The 14,416-nt window shown below is 43.6% G+C and overlaps 1 protein-coding gene across 1 annotated transcript in view; it reads right to left on the bottom strand.

Annotated features, from left to right (window-relative positions):
- LOC108803059 (guanylate-binding protein 4-like) overlaps positions 1-13,571 on the bottom strand; it is a 17,883-nt gene extending 4,312 nt beyond the window's left edge. The window contains exons 1-9 of the mRNA XM_018574904.1: positions 13,526-13,571; positions 11,570-11,757; positions 9,239-9,487; positions 8,622-8,896; positions 7,139-7,222; positions 6,443-6,508; positions 5,890-6,102; positions 2,469-2,571; positions 199-392 (exon numbers count right to left, since the gene is read on the bottom strand). Of these exons, the coding sequence (XP_018430406.1) occupies positions 199-392; positions 2,469-2,571; positions 5,890-6,102; positions 6,443-6,508; positions 7,139-7,222; positions 8,622-8,896; positions 9,239-9,487; positions 11,570-11,757; positions 13,526-13,563 (1,410 nt within the window). The 5' untranslated portion in view covers positions 13,564-13,571. The remainder of the gene's footprint in view (positions 1-198; positions 393-2,468; positions 2,572-5,889; positions 6,103-6,442; positions 6,509-7,138; positions 7,223-8,621; positions 8,897-9,238; positions 9,488-11,569; positions 11,758-13,525) is intronic.
- Positions 13,572-14,416: the final 845 nt, after the last annotated feature.

Below are 14,416 nucleotides of genomic sequence, written 5' to 3'. Positions count from 1 at the left end.
CAACACTGAACCTTGGGGGACACCACTAACAACACTGAACCTTGGGGGACACCACTAACAACACTGAACCTTGGGGGACACCACTAACAACACTGAACCTTGGCGGACCCCACTAACAACATTGAGCCTTGGGGGACACCACTAATACTGAACCTTGACGGACACCACTAATAAATGTATAAAATTCATGAGTATTACCATTTCCTTCTCCTTGACGACTTGTTCCAGCTTCTCATTCATAATTCTTCTCTCTTCCACTAACATCTCCTGTAACTGTTCAACAGTCTTCATAAGGTTGGCCATCTCTTCAGATGACTTCTGATTCTTCTCCTCCTCTTCCAGTTGTGCAAGCCTTTCTTTTATTTCCTCCATTTGTTTTCTATTGAGTATCTCTGACAAACCAAACAGGCAGGAAAAAAAAGTATAAATATAAGGGGAGTATTTATAAAAAATTTGCAGACCCATTTGTCCCGTGAAACTGCATGTACACTCGAACTATGTGAATGGAGAAAAAAAATTAATGTTATTGTTATATTTTATTTTCAGTTCCAACGCAATATCAGGGAAATACCGCATTATGGACACTGGATGGATCTGAGGATCATAGGGAATAAGTATTTATTTCCCATGATCCCATGATCCATGAAGTATTTTCCTACTTTACTCTAATCTTATGAATAAATTACATTTAATCTGCAAAGAAAATATACTAACAACATTCATTTTGCCCCCATTTACACAGAAAAAAATGTGCATGCCATTTTGCAGGATGAATGGCTCTGCAATAGTTTTTATAACTATATATCTTGGCCCTGTTATAGATACCTACCTTAAAAATGTTGATTGGGGAGGTTAAACACAGATTATAATGGGGGCTCCATTTGTCAATTTAAACAAGCTGCTAGCAGACTTCAAAAGACTTCAGCGCTACTTGAAGCTTGTGGAAAATCTGCTAAAGCTTCCTAATTGCAGACAGCCATTGTCCATTTATGATCTGTGTTTGCCCTACTGAAAGTGGAAATTAACGAGGACTGAAAATGTTTTTCAAAAGTGTCCTGTACGCAATGGATTTATACTAGCTCAAGCCCATAGAAACAAGGCCTGAGGGTCAAATTTGAGACTTATACCTTATTCATCTCATCCCATCTGCCCTGGCAGTTACTAAAACAAACGGTGTGGGCTAAGTGAAGTATTTAACTGGCTAAGTGAACTAATGTTTTGTTTTGCTGAGTACAGGTTTTCAATTCAAAGTGTATCTAAACCCAAGAACCAAAATATAATTGTGTGCAGCTTAAGGGCTGGTGCAGACCCAGGCGTCCCGGGACCATGCTATTGTGTGCAGATGCACACAGCGGTTGCTGTGCGGCCCCATTGATATCAATGAGGTTACATCTGCATGGCAATCACAGAAAAAAGGTACAGCTGTTTTTGCTGCGATCGTATTCAATTGCATGGGCGGAATGGTGGCGGGAAACCGTGCGATCCACCCAGAGCAACTGGGGTGCCATTAGAAATTAATGGCACCACCAGCGTGATCACGGGTGGTGTGCGATTCCATGTTTTATTTTTTCAGCCCAAAAACATTTTCTGAAAGATTGGAAAATACCTGTTGATTCTGCCAGGAATGCAGTGTCCTTGTCACCTCCTGTGCACTGAAATCCCCAAAAGTGTTATCAGCACTCCGAGCTATCTTCCGTGAGTTTCAAAAGATTCCCCTACCTCCATTGTAATGGAGATGAGAGGAGGAGGTGTTTCCAGTCCAAATCAATAGAGCAGCCTAGGAGTAGTGATGGGCTTGGGCGTGTTCGCAAGCTCCACGTGCCGAGCCCGCTAGGAAGCTGACAGCGTGCAGCGCCAATCACAGGTACTGAGACATTTCCCGATCTCTGCAGCTGCGGACCGGGAAAATGTCTCAGTACCAGTGATTGGCGCTGCGCGCTGTCAGCTTCCTGGCGGGCTCCGCACTAGGAAGCTGACAGCGTGCAGCGCCAATCACAGGTACTGAGACATTTCCCGATCTCTGCAGCTGCGGACCGGGAAAATGTCTCAGTACCAGTGATTGGCGCTGCGCGCTGTCAGCTTCCTGGCGGGCTCCGCACGTGGACCTTGCGAACACGCCCGAGCCCATCACTACCTAGGAGGACAACGCTGCTCCTTTATAGATACATTACAGTGAATGCTGTCACCCTAGGGCAGAAAGTGTGTTATTGGCAGGATAACCAAGTGAAAAAAAAAAAGTAAAAAAGTTTCAAAAAAGAAAACTAATGCAGCCAGCACACCTAAGGATTGGTAAACTGAAATATATGACATTTTTGGTTGTGGGTTTAGATACACTTTACCTACTATTCACAGGATCCAGTGCAGCAATGCATCTAGGCAACTGGATGGCAGGAAAGGGACCAAATGTTGAAAGCAGAAAAACCTGACCTCTAACTGTGACAGTAAGTGATGACGAGCTAATAATTCACCTTCCTCTTCCTTCTGTTTCTGTGTCAGAGCATTGTCCTCTTGTATGATTATTATTTCAGCAGCTTGTCTGGATATCAAGTATTCCTGGAGCACCTCTTCAGCCTGTAGAAATTGAACAATATTTAGATACTGTATTTAATGTAGAAAAGACACGACTAATCTCTACGCACAGGATTAGCTAGTCTAACCTTTAGCTGAGGTAGCAAAGCAAAGCCCAGCCAAGCTATGTTATGTATGTATGTATGTAGTATGTAGTCTTTATAAACTGACTGTTTGGGGGTTTTTTTTCAACTAAAGGACTTTTTCTAAATGTGTGGTGTGTTTATTTACATTTACTTTTAACACTTTAGTAAATGGGTAAGGGTTACTCATTCAAAAGGGGGGCGGCATCTGGGTGCAAATAAGCCCCCCCGCCCACAGACACCCACAACCACCAGGTCAGGGTTGTGAGAAAGAGGCTCTTGTCCCCATCAGCATGGGGACACCCTCCCAATGCTGATATGGCACAGGGAGGGGGGCACTTGATCGCCCCCCCCTTTCCTGCCCTGCTGGGACTGTGCTCGAATAAAGGGTTTGGTAGGATTTTTAGGAGGGACCCCAATTCCCCCCCCCCATATTTTGGGGGTTGGGTGCACCCTTAATATTTCTACCAGATCTAAAGGGCCTGGTATGACTTTTGGGGGGAACCCCACACACTTTTTTTTTTACTTGGGGGGCCCCTCCTAACATTCTTACCATACCTAAAGGGTCTTTTTTTTTTCTTCTTGTGCGGACTGTAAAAAAAAACAAAAAAAACTTTTTTTTCTTTTGTTTAATGTCACTTTGCTGCAATTAAAATTCATACTTTGTCCGAATCCCAGAACAAATTGACTTTCGGACTCGAATCCTGAAAAACGAAATAATGAAAAGTCTGAATGAAAACGGCGCACATGTCTGGTGAGGGGATGTTTTCAACTGCAACACAGACAGAAATAAAAATGATGTTCTTCAGTAGAGGAAAACTAGAATCCCTTTATCCTATTTTTGTCTGTGTTGCTGTTAGAACGTTGTCCTCACTTCCTGTCTGGTGAAACCATTTGGCAGGGCAGAAAGTAAAGGGAAATCTCCCTTGGGGAGGCCCAGATTGCAGTAAAACCCCTTAAGGATCAATCTCTCACCCCCTACACACTACAAAGCTAGACAACTGTTTTTGGCTTTGTGTACACTTTAAATTGGTGTTGGGTTGGTCATTGCCTTAATAGTATTTATGCAATTACCTTCTTATGTATCTAGTCAGAAGAGTTCAGTAAACCTCTGAAAAATTTGATCAGTTGTGGTTGGGCCAAACAGTTGAAAAATGTGCAAACCTGAAATTCTCAACTTCTAAACCAGAAATCCTATTAAAGTCAATGGGAATCTGAACCAAGCTCCAAAAAGTGTTTATTACACAGCAGAAAATAATTGCACAGAATAGTTTGGGAAACTATGGGCAGTCCTTCCTGATAAGATGATAGTGACAAAAAAATTAAAGCTCCAAAAAGCTTCTAACAAGGATACTAAGATAGATAGATGGGGTCTGGGAGAAAAGCTAGGGGTGCTCAGGGAACAGCAGAGGCAGATGTAAGGCCAAACAGCCTTTGGAACAACTTTTGGTCCCTTTCTGTCAGGGACGCTCTCAGCTGCGGCGTCTGGGCCGCAGATCCCGGCCCCTCCTCCAGCTCAGACGTCACGCCGTGACGTTGCGCTCCCTGAGCCGCCGAGTGTAGCTCCGCCCACGGACGCCGACACCCTCGTTAAAAGCGAGGGAGATTCAATTGCTCGGCGTTCAGTCAATGGAGACTGTACGTTGAGCAATTGCTCTCCTACCCGCCTGCTGAACTGCCTCATCCCTGCTACTCACCAGCCTGAAACTTCACAGGAGTGAAGGGGAAAGGAGCCTGATCTCCACTGCTTATCTCCTCTCAGGATTGTGGCAAGACTACACTGCTAGGAAGTATCTCAAACCGCAAGTAACAGAGTACAGGCAATGTGATTATTGTGCAACTTGACAGTATCGCCATCTGCTGGCAAGAACTACATTGCAACCTCCTATGCAAGCTGCTTAAAACTCACTCTGTAAAAGGACTCACACTGTATATATGTCCATATACCTTCAGGCTATTCAATACAGTTGTTCATCATATAGATCAGTGCTTCTTAAAGTGTGGGTTGTGACCCCATATGGGGTCCCCCAAGTGAACAGGGGGGTCGCGATCCGAGTACCCGACCAGGACCGCCATTAGGGGGGTATGGCCAGTACTTGTGTGAGGGGTCCAGGTGGCCGAGGAGGTCTGGGCACCAAGCTAGATTGTTTTGTTTCAGTTTAATGTATCTAGAGAGAGACACCGACTTACGCTAGGGGAGGGGGGAGACACCGACCGACGTTGGGGTCCCTTAAAAATGTCCTCAGCCGAAAAGGGGTCACACGTGGAGAAAGTTTAAGAAGGCCTGATATAGATTGCGCTGAGCTAAACGTAAACTTCACTTCTGTGTACAGTATTGATTACCTTGTATGCTGGAATACACTGGTAGTTCCTTTTTTGTTTCAGTGGTATATGATGTTTGTGGGAGCTGCAATCCCTCACCACACCTAAGAGGGTTATAGCAGTGTCCCCAGCCTGAACCACTTCCTTATCAGAGTGGGCTGTGCCCTGAGATCCCTAATTGAACTCCATAAGAAGGGGGTAGAGTATTACACTTTCTCCCAGAAGCCTTTTGAAAATGCAAACCACCAAAAAATTATACTGAATATTGGATTAGATTAAATAAAATTCTGCCTGTATCTACAAGATTCAAGTTTTGGGATTAACTATATTATTGAGTTTATTTTTAGGACAGGGAGAGGGAGCAGTTCAAGGCACTTGTACTTAAAACAATGTATAATTTAGAATATATAGATACAGTAATACCTCGGTTCACGAACGCTTCTGTTTGCGAACAATTCGGTTTGCGAACAGGAAGTTCAGCAAAATGTTGCCTCTGTTTGCGAACTCCGCATCGGGTGACGAACACAACCGCAGCCATTTTCCCTGCTCTGACACATGGTCATGGCTTCCTCCAATCAAGATCACAGTTTGATTCCGTTCACGACCAAATCGGTTCGCGACCAGAATGGCGGAACGAATTAAGTTTGTGAACCGAGGTACCACTGTATATAGTAAGCTCCGGTGAGATCTCTATAGGGGGTGGATACATTTGCTGGAACCACAGTGCTGAGTCTCCCTTTAAAGTCTAATGTAATTTGTATCCTGTTCTAAAACTGAACTTAGTTAAACTCAAAAACTGACAGCTGCAACATTGTCGTTCTTACAATACAGCAAATACATTTTTTCTGTGATTTTATGATGCAGAAAAATGTTGTACTTCTTAATTTATTTTGAATGACGTAACAGGTCTACCTACCTTCACACCTTTTCTTTCTTCCCTAATATATTCTTGTTTTAGGGCTTTTAAGCTCTGCAGGAACTTTGCATGTCCTCCAAGTATGCTGAATTGTCCTTCAGCCAAAGCTCTCTCGAAGTCTGCAGAATGTTTCTTAATAAGAGCCGCGCACACCTCCCGAGACTTCGTCTCATTTGCAAAGATAAAATCCAATCTCTTCTTTGTTACATTTTTCTGATAGAATGGAAATTTAAAAAACGTTAGTTCCCTTTCAAACTTTTTTAACTAGTTATATGGTAGGAACATCTATAATAAAGTTTAACTCTTTACACTCCCTCCTATTACCTAACCTTAATAGAAATATGGCTGTAATAGGTACCTTTTAGAAACTTCAAGCTTTTAGGGCTACTGGAAACAGCATTTTAGATAGAGCCATGGGAGAAGTGGGGTTTGAGTTTGGGCAAGCTGATTCCATACTCTGCTTGCTCCAAAAAAATGGCACTATTAACCAAGGCCAAAGCTGCAAAAAAATAAGGCCAACCATAGACTTAGAAGGACAATCAGTCATACACACATGATCTGACTGCACTTGAGGCTCTGCATCTCTGCAGTAGCATGTAAGCTTGGACGAGTTAATCCTCTGTGGAGAGGAAAGAGGGTAAAATAAGGAGCAAACTGGCTTTTTGTGGAAATGATAATGATAGGAAGAGGACTGCTTTAGGCCCCTTTCACACAGGTTGTCAGGTTTCCAACCTTCCGTTTGCAGGTGGAAAACGGACTACAATGCATCTCTAAGGCCCCTTTCACATGGTCAGTCTGATTTGGTCTGCCTGTCAGTTTTCCAAGCGGACTCGATCAGATGCCCAATGCAAGTCTATGTGCAGCCATGTGTAAACAGACGATCGTATGTTTACAACCCGTTATTCCCACCTCCGGCTAGATCCACAAAAACAAATATAACAGTGTTCCGTTTTGATGGACTGAATCATGCCGGATTGGGAGTAATCTAATGTTAACGGATACATGTCCGTTCACATAAGATTCCCCATAGACTGGCACAGGGTCCAGTAAATACAGTTTTCTCCTCCTTTCCAAGATTAGGGATTGAAACTCTACGGACACAAATGTCACAGCGGGGACATCCGATACTAAGTGCTGTGATCAGGAAAGGATCCCTGTGTAAAAGAGGCCTAAGAGCAAGCTTGGTGAGCGATGTATCTCATGAGGTGCTCATCAACCTCGTCCATGAATGACCAAGCTTGTGGGATACCTCCTGCAAGGTTTTCAGTGACTGCATCCAGAAAGACAAGCTTTGGCATAAAGTGTTCCGGGCTGTCACATCTAACTGGTCATCCTTGAAAGCAAGGCAGAGGGAAAAGTGTGGTAAGTGTATTCCTTTATAGCTGTTTTGTACTCAGTAAACTGAACTGAACAGACAGATGGAGACGGATGGAAGAAAAAAAATGCACGGACACAGATGTCACAGCGGTGACATCCGCTCCGTACTGATGTGATCAGGAGAGGATCCCTGCACAGATACTCTCCTTATCAGCCCATATAAAAGGGGCTGTAGTCAACAGTAGCTGGCAGGCTGCCTTGGAAAGTACTCATAAACATTAAAATGTTTTTTATTGCTGTAATTGGCAGAGGTCCAACACACCACCTGCTAAGTCAAGGCAAAAGCTCCCCAATCAGCAGAAGTCATGAGGTTTGCTGATTGTAGAGCTCTAGCTCTGACTCAGAAAGTGGCATGTCAGGCCCTTCTGTCACACTATAGACCTAAAGGTGCCCATACACTGCACGATTATCGCACGATAATCGTATGCGATCGGGTTTTCGTACGATAACGCGCACACTGCCCGTTCAGCATTGCGGTCATCGGAAGCCCGCCCCTCAGGGGGGCGGGCTTGCGATGATCGAGAGTGCGATCTGCCTGTCCAAGATAGGCAGATCGTACGTTTTTTTTATCCCTTTACAACCATCGCAAGACTAAAGTCTAAAGTCTTGCGATGGTTGTAGAGTGTATGGCCACCTTAAGTTCAGCACTACAGTAGCTTCGGCTGCTCATCCATCTTCTTTGCTGGGCTGGTAAGTCATGGAATAACAGAGAACAGTTGATACCAGCAGTAAATCCCAACTTGTCTAGGGGACTCAAATAAAGCAGAAATACTCCTGTGACAGTCAGTGTTTACCTCGTCTCCCCTCTGTTTCAGATATGGAATGTACTTCAAGGTCCTCACATCTAATGCAAGTCAGTGGACCTTCAAAACACATGATGAAGTCAGTGGTTCTTAGACAGTCGAGGCCCAGGGTAGAAGAAGCTGCGAGAAGCATTCTAGCAGCCCAGAGGGACCAGGGATCAGTTGAGTGTATTGAGTGTACTGCTTTATTCGATCCACCTAGACAACATGAGCACCTACGTTTGTTAAAATCCCAAAGTTCGTCTTTAAAGCAACCCTGTCAAGAGTAAGAAGTCACTGCATGTTATCCTTCAAGCAGCTGGTGCATACTACACCCCCTCTGCTTCAGTGCTAAAGCCTCTTTCAGTGTCCTTTGCACTTGAAAACCTGGGAGTGTTGGATGGATGTGTTCCCCTCTGTGCACCATGGTTGTTTCTTCCAAACCCTAATTCACTACAGGACACAGCAGTGACGTTGGGCTTGAAGGAAGGAACCACAGTGGATGACAGGGACAACAGGCATTCAACATTCCCTGAACACTCAGCAGAATTTATACACAACATCAATACTCACCATAAGTTCTTTAAGGAATTTCTTATCTTTATCCTTAATTGATCTTTTCAGGAATATCTTCCGAGCTTCATCTTCAAACCGACTGCTCAGATCCAGGAATTGTTGGAGTGTTTCAGTGGGCATCACAACTGTCCTCATCTTGTTCTCATAATGCTCACTTGCTTCCTGAATGGCAATTTTGTTCTCTTTCTCAGCCAAGGAAACCACCGCCTCCTCCAAGCAGACAACATTGGAGTTTATAGCTTCAGTGTAAAGTTTTGTCAGCTCACCCAGTCCTGAGGAAAATTGAAAATTATTGTTCCCAGATATCCTAGATATGTAATGGAGATGAGAAGAGGAGGCAGGACTCATAGTGCAAATCAGAAGAGCAGCCCAGGGTGACAGGACTGCTCCACCATATGTACAGTACAATGAATGAGTGTTTCACTCTGGAGCAGGAAGAATGTTACTGGAAGGATCACCAGGTGAAAATGAGGAAAACTAAGCCAGATGGTAGAAAACTAATGCAGCTACCACATCTAAGGCCTGATAAGATGCAATATATTACACTTTTGTTTTGGGGTTTAGATACACTTTAATATATTTGATTAAAGCTATACAACATTAGATGAACTCACTGTGTCCAGTGACATCAACTGTGATGTCCACTCTCTTAACCTCGGCGTTCTTGAAAATGTAGTCACAGAAACGGGCGCTCTGATGCACAAAATCCTCATTCAGTCTATCATCGGGTAAATGTTCCAAATCCTTAAGCTGTTTTCTGGAGTCAGCTGGGGCATCAAACACAAAGCATCTCCGTTTCCCGAAATACATCCGGAGACGATTCCTCAGCTCATTATACTCCTTATCGTCAGGTGACCTCTCAGCTTTTGTAAAGCAAATAGGAAATGTAAGAGTTAAGATTTGGAATGTTAGTAGTTTTGATAAATGTTGGTATCTGCTGAGTCTATACCTTCCCTAGGATTATTTTACTCTAGGATTACTTTCCCTGCTCCCCATGCCTCCCCCAACTCCAAAAGGTCCCCCCAGCAGTATTTAATGCTTTATTTTTTATTCATTCTTACCTGTATCCGAAGTCCTCCGGCCAGTCGCAAGATGCCACAAGATCCTCTTTGGTCTTCACACGGCAATGAGCGGCCCACAATGCTGCTAAGAGTGCTACCCTCGGCAGCATTACATAGTCAGTGCAAGTTGCTGTGTTGACACCCATAACCCCCTGTACTCACAGTCTGTCCTGAGTTTTCTGATTTGATTGATGCTGAGTGAAAAAATTGTATTGTACTGTGAGGGGCTTATTTTTAACACCTGCAGTGGGGCATTTGAAAAACAATTAGCATAATGTTAGGATTTAGGGAACTTTTTATGGATTTCAGTGCATTTGCTTGTAGGCTGCAAACCTAAAAGTAGATGGCAATTTTCAGCATACCTCCTAGGCAATGAAAAGGATCTTTCCAGAGAAGACATGCACTGCACTGAACATGCTATAAAGTTGTAATATGTTGTTTTCTCTAGTGCAACATGGCATGAACCCTTCTACAACACAGATTTATTTGGTTTCTATGTACAGTATAACTTGTCAATGTCTTACCATCGCGGGACTTATTTTGACAGCTCTGAACCTGATACCTTCCAGGTTTATTTATTAAATGTATTCATATTGCACTGACAATTTATGCCCTGAAACGATCAGTGCCCATTCTCTACCCCCCTGCTCCGGTTTTGGCATTTCCTTTGGCATCCTGGCAATAAGACATGATGATGTCATAGGTCCTTAGACCACCGAAGCCCATGGGAACAGAGGCTGTGGGGACCTGTCTCTCAGCCAAGTGGGACCAAGGATCAAGTGAGTGTATTTTCTTTATTTTAGCCCCTAGACCAAAATGAGCACTTTTTAATTTAAAGAAATCCTGAAATTCCTGGAAGCCAGATCAGACAGACAGACAGACAGACTTTATAGGTATATTTCAGTGCTATATTTTATGACATTTAAGTCCCATATCATAAATGTTTTTCTGTATTTTGGCCCCATCATCTCATCAGAATAGGCTTCCAGGAGCTTCCCAATCCATTATGTACAATTTGGCATGATTTGTTACTTTGGTTTTTGTTCTGAGATTTCAAATTTTGAAGGTCCGTGAATTTTTAAAAAAATCAGCCAAATCACACTTTATCATACAGATTAGGGATGCATCGATACCGATACTAGTATCAGTTTCGGTGCCGATACCGAGTATATGGATGAGTACTCGTACTCATCCAAATACTCTGATACCTTCCCCGATACCGGAACTTCCGGTCAGAGGAAGATTTCATCTGACCATCAGTGCCGTAGGGGAACATGGAGCCAGCTTGCCGTGCTATCAGGAAGCGGGGCGGTGAGTAATGACCCGCCTCCCTGGCTTCCTGATTGGCCGGGAAGCCAGTTTCCCAGCCAAGCACAATCAAGCCGGCCAGACAGCATGGAGCCAGCTTCTTGGGCAATCAGATTGCCCGGGAAGCTGGCTCCATACCAGCGGAAGCACTGGTATCAGTACTCGGTATAGAGGAGTAACGAAAGCAAAGTATCGGTACTCGTACTCGATACCGAGAAAACGGTATCGGTGCATCCCTAGTGTGCTCATCTCTTGTAAACATCTTCCCTCTCTGGTCCCAGGTGAGCAGTAAAGACCAGGAAGTGGATAAAACCATTTTAATATTTCTCATGCATATATAAGTGCCAGGTATTTCCTTTGACTACTGGTGTTAAACAGAGCAGAGAGTAGGTGAAGGAAAGGCAAGGATAGACTGCTGGTGAGGTGGGGGTGGGCCAATAGAGAAATCCTATTACTTTTCCCTGAATGACATTGCATATGTTCACTTTAAGTCTCCTAGCTTCTTATGTAATGACTACAATACAATGATTCAAGTTACAGTACTTGGTTCAGTTTACAGATAAGTCACATACATACGTGTTTTAAGCTTTAAGGCGTTCTCCAGGTAATCATCCTCTGTGACCATCTGCCCATTAATCTCCAGTTCCAGATTAAAATCTCTCACTGCCCAAACAAAGATGGGGAAGTATGTGGAAAATGTTGCTTGCTCGTCCGGAATGCTGCCAGTTCTCACCTTGATTAATTCCGTGATTTCCCCTACAAATCTTGTAAATGTTTATAAGGACAAATAATAGCTATTTTTCCAGTCATCTAGTTAGGAATTAGATCTACTTTAAACATTATCTCTGAGAGAGAAAGAAATACAAAAAACCCATCCATCCCTTTTCATTAGGTGGATGCTTCCTATTAGCTGATGAAGCAGCCCATATTAGAAACTAGAACACCTGTTGGCAGCACCGTGGTCCTTGGAGCCAGGGCCATAGCTACCATGAGGCAAGTGAGGCACTCGCCTCAGGCGCAGCTGAGGGGGGCAGCCAGGGCAGGCCTGGCACCCTCTTGCCCCTGTTGTTATGGCAAGCACAGGGCACCATGGCAACAGGGGCGCCAGGCAGTCATCACAGCCACGGCTCGGCAGGGAGAAGAGGAGCAGCACAGGCTCAAGCTCCTCCTCGAATTCCCGCTGCTCTTCCCCTCCTGCATGGGCAGAGGATTGTGTGTCTTCAATCTCTTTTTCAATTTCAAAAAGGGAAATGTCAGGGGTCTGTTTAGACCCCTGATATTATTCCCAAGCCCCCCAACACCCTCCCCAACACACACACACATTACTAGACATGCGCAAAGACTAAAAAATTTATTTTGGACGAAATGAACGGAAACTAAAAATGTTTTCATTAGTCTCGTAAAACGAAACAAATTTTTATGTTATTTTGGATTCAGGGACCAGCGCATTCTGCGTATGTGTGCCGCCATCCTGGAGGCGGGGCGCATTACGTCACATATCGCACAAGTCTGTTGGGGGGCACAATTTTCTGTACTTGCCTCGGGCGCAAAAGAAGCTAGCTACAGCTCTGGCACTACATTATTATAGTGCCAAAAACCTCAAATGGGGACTCATCTAATATTGTTTCGATATAGTTTTGGTAACTTGTGGTTAAAACCGTGATACAATGTTAAAAGGATTCTTTCATTAACCTATTTGTTACAATACAATGTGCAGCATTGGTCAGCATTCACTGTGTTTCATTGAGCAATTCAGTGAGCAATTGGCAGCAAGACCTTGTTATATAAAAAAATAATATTTATTAAATAGCAACGTATAATCTTTCTGTTTCTGGCAGGAGGGAGATGACTACTGCAGCAGCGGATTTCAGGGTCTAGATATTTCTCCCCCATCAGGACCACTGTGGATTCTGGGTGATGTTTTCATTGGCCAATATTATTCTGTTGGAGAAGGGTGGCACAAGCTCCAGCTTCTCCTCTGATCCCCGCTGCTCTCCCCCACCTATATGGGGAGAGGCAGCAGGGATCTGATGAGAAATGGAGTGCTGCAGCCAGCGGGGGATGGGGGGTGGAGGAGGAGGGAGCTGTCATTCCGGATGGCCCTGTGGTGAGAAAACATATGTGCCAATCCTCTGTGTGCAGAGCAAACAGCTGATCACTCCAGTGTTTTAAAACAACTGGGGACACATAGTAGAATGTGTCTCCAGTTATTAATGAACAGGAAGTGCTTTACATCACTTCCTGTTCATTCATGAGTTTCTGAATGGGTAGTAGCACTCACTATAGAGGCTTCTATCCATTCATAATGCACTGGTGGCCAAATCCAAAATAGACTAAAGTTTGCGCCCCGCCATCCTGGAAGCAGGGGGCGCATGACGTCTGTTTGGGGGGCACAATTTTCTGTTCTTGCCTCAGGCACAAAAGGAGCTAGCTACGGCTCTGCCTGAACCTAAAGGGTGCAGAGAACCACATGATGGCAAATTTCTGAATTGGTATGTGTGTTCTGCCTTGTACATTGTTATAGAAGGATACTTTAATTTGTCCAGGGCATCCTGATTGATGGTGCCCATGCTGTTATACACCTTAGCTTTTTGTTTTTTGCTTAAAGCATATCTAAACCCCAAACCAACAATGTAACATATTGCATCTTTTTTAAGGATACCGCTTACCCATCCTTGAATGTGGTGGTTGCATTAATTTTCTTTTTTTAGCTTTTGTTTTCCTTTATTTTCACCTGGTGATCCAGGCAGTAACATACTTCCCAATTTAGGGATTAAGCAAATACAGCAACAGTTTTTTTCCTTTTTTCAGATTTTTTCCTTTAGGGATAGAAGTTTTACATACCATAATAAGAGCTAACCATGGTAAGCCTCCCCTGTCAGTATTAAATGGTTTGTTTCAACCCTGTAACTGACACTGGTAAAGAACTATAACACGTGAAAATAAAGGACACAGCCTAAAAATTTCCCGAGATTCCCAAGCTGTTACAGATCTCATTCAGATATTATTCCCTCTGGGTGGAGCAGGTGCACATACACTTTATCATGCAGAGGCTCCTTACCTTGCAAGGAGAAAGTTGGAGCCTGCACATTAACATATCCTCATCCCACAAGAAACTATCAACTTCTTTGCTATCAATTTTCTTTTATGGATAAAACTGCTTTTACTAAACTAAGGTGAAAAATAAATTCTTAACACCTTCCAATAAAACAAGAAGACCCATTGTAAAACCAGGACCTCATTTTAACTCCAAATAATGCTACTTCTACCGCAGAGTTTTGAAGGGAATTACCAGAAATCCAAAGTAGACTTGTTTTATAATGTGTTGCTGCTTTTACCACATGTGGCCTGCAAAGTACAAAAGCTTGCATGTGTTAAAAATGCCACTGGACTTTGCACATGCATTCACACCTGATTGCTAAT

Source organism: Nanorana parkeri, unplaced genomic scaffold (assembly GCF_000935625.1).
Source record: "Nanorana parkeri isolate BGI_ZX_2015 unplaced genomic scaffold, ASM93562v1 scaffold3347, whole genome shotgun sequence".
Taxonomy (NCBI): Eukaryota; Metazoa; Chordata; class Amphibia; order Anura; family Dicroglossidae; genus Nanorana; species Nanorana parkeri.
The sequence above is the reverse complement of the archived record's forward strand: the minus strand, read 5'-3'. Positions and strand labels throughout refer to the sequence as shown.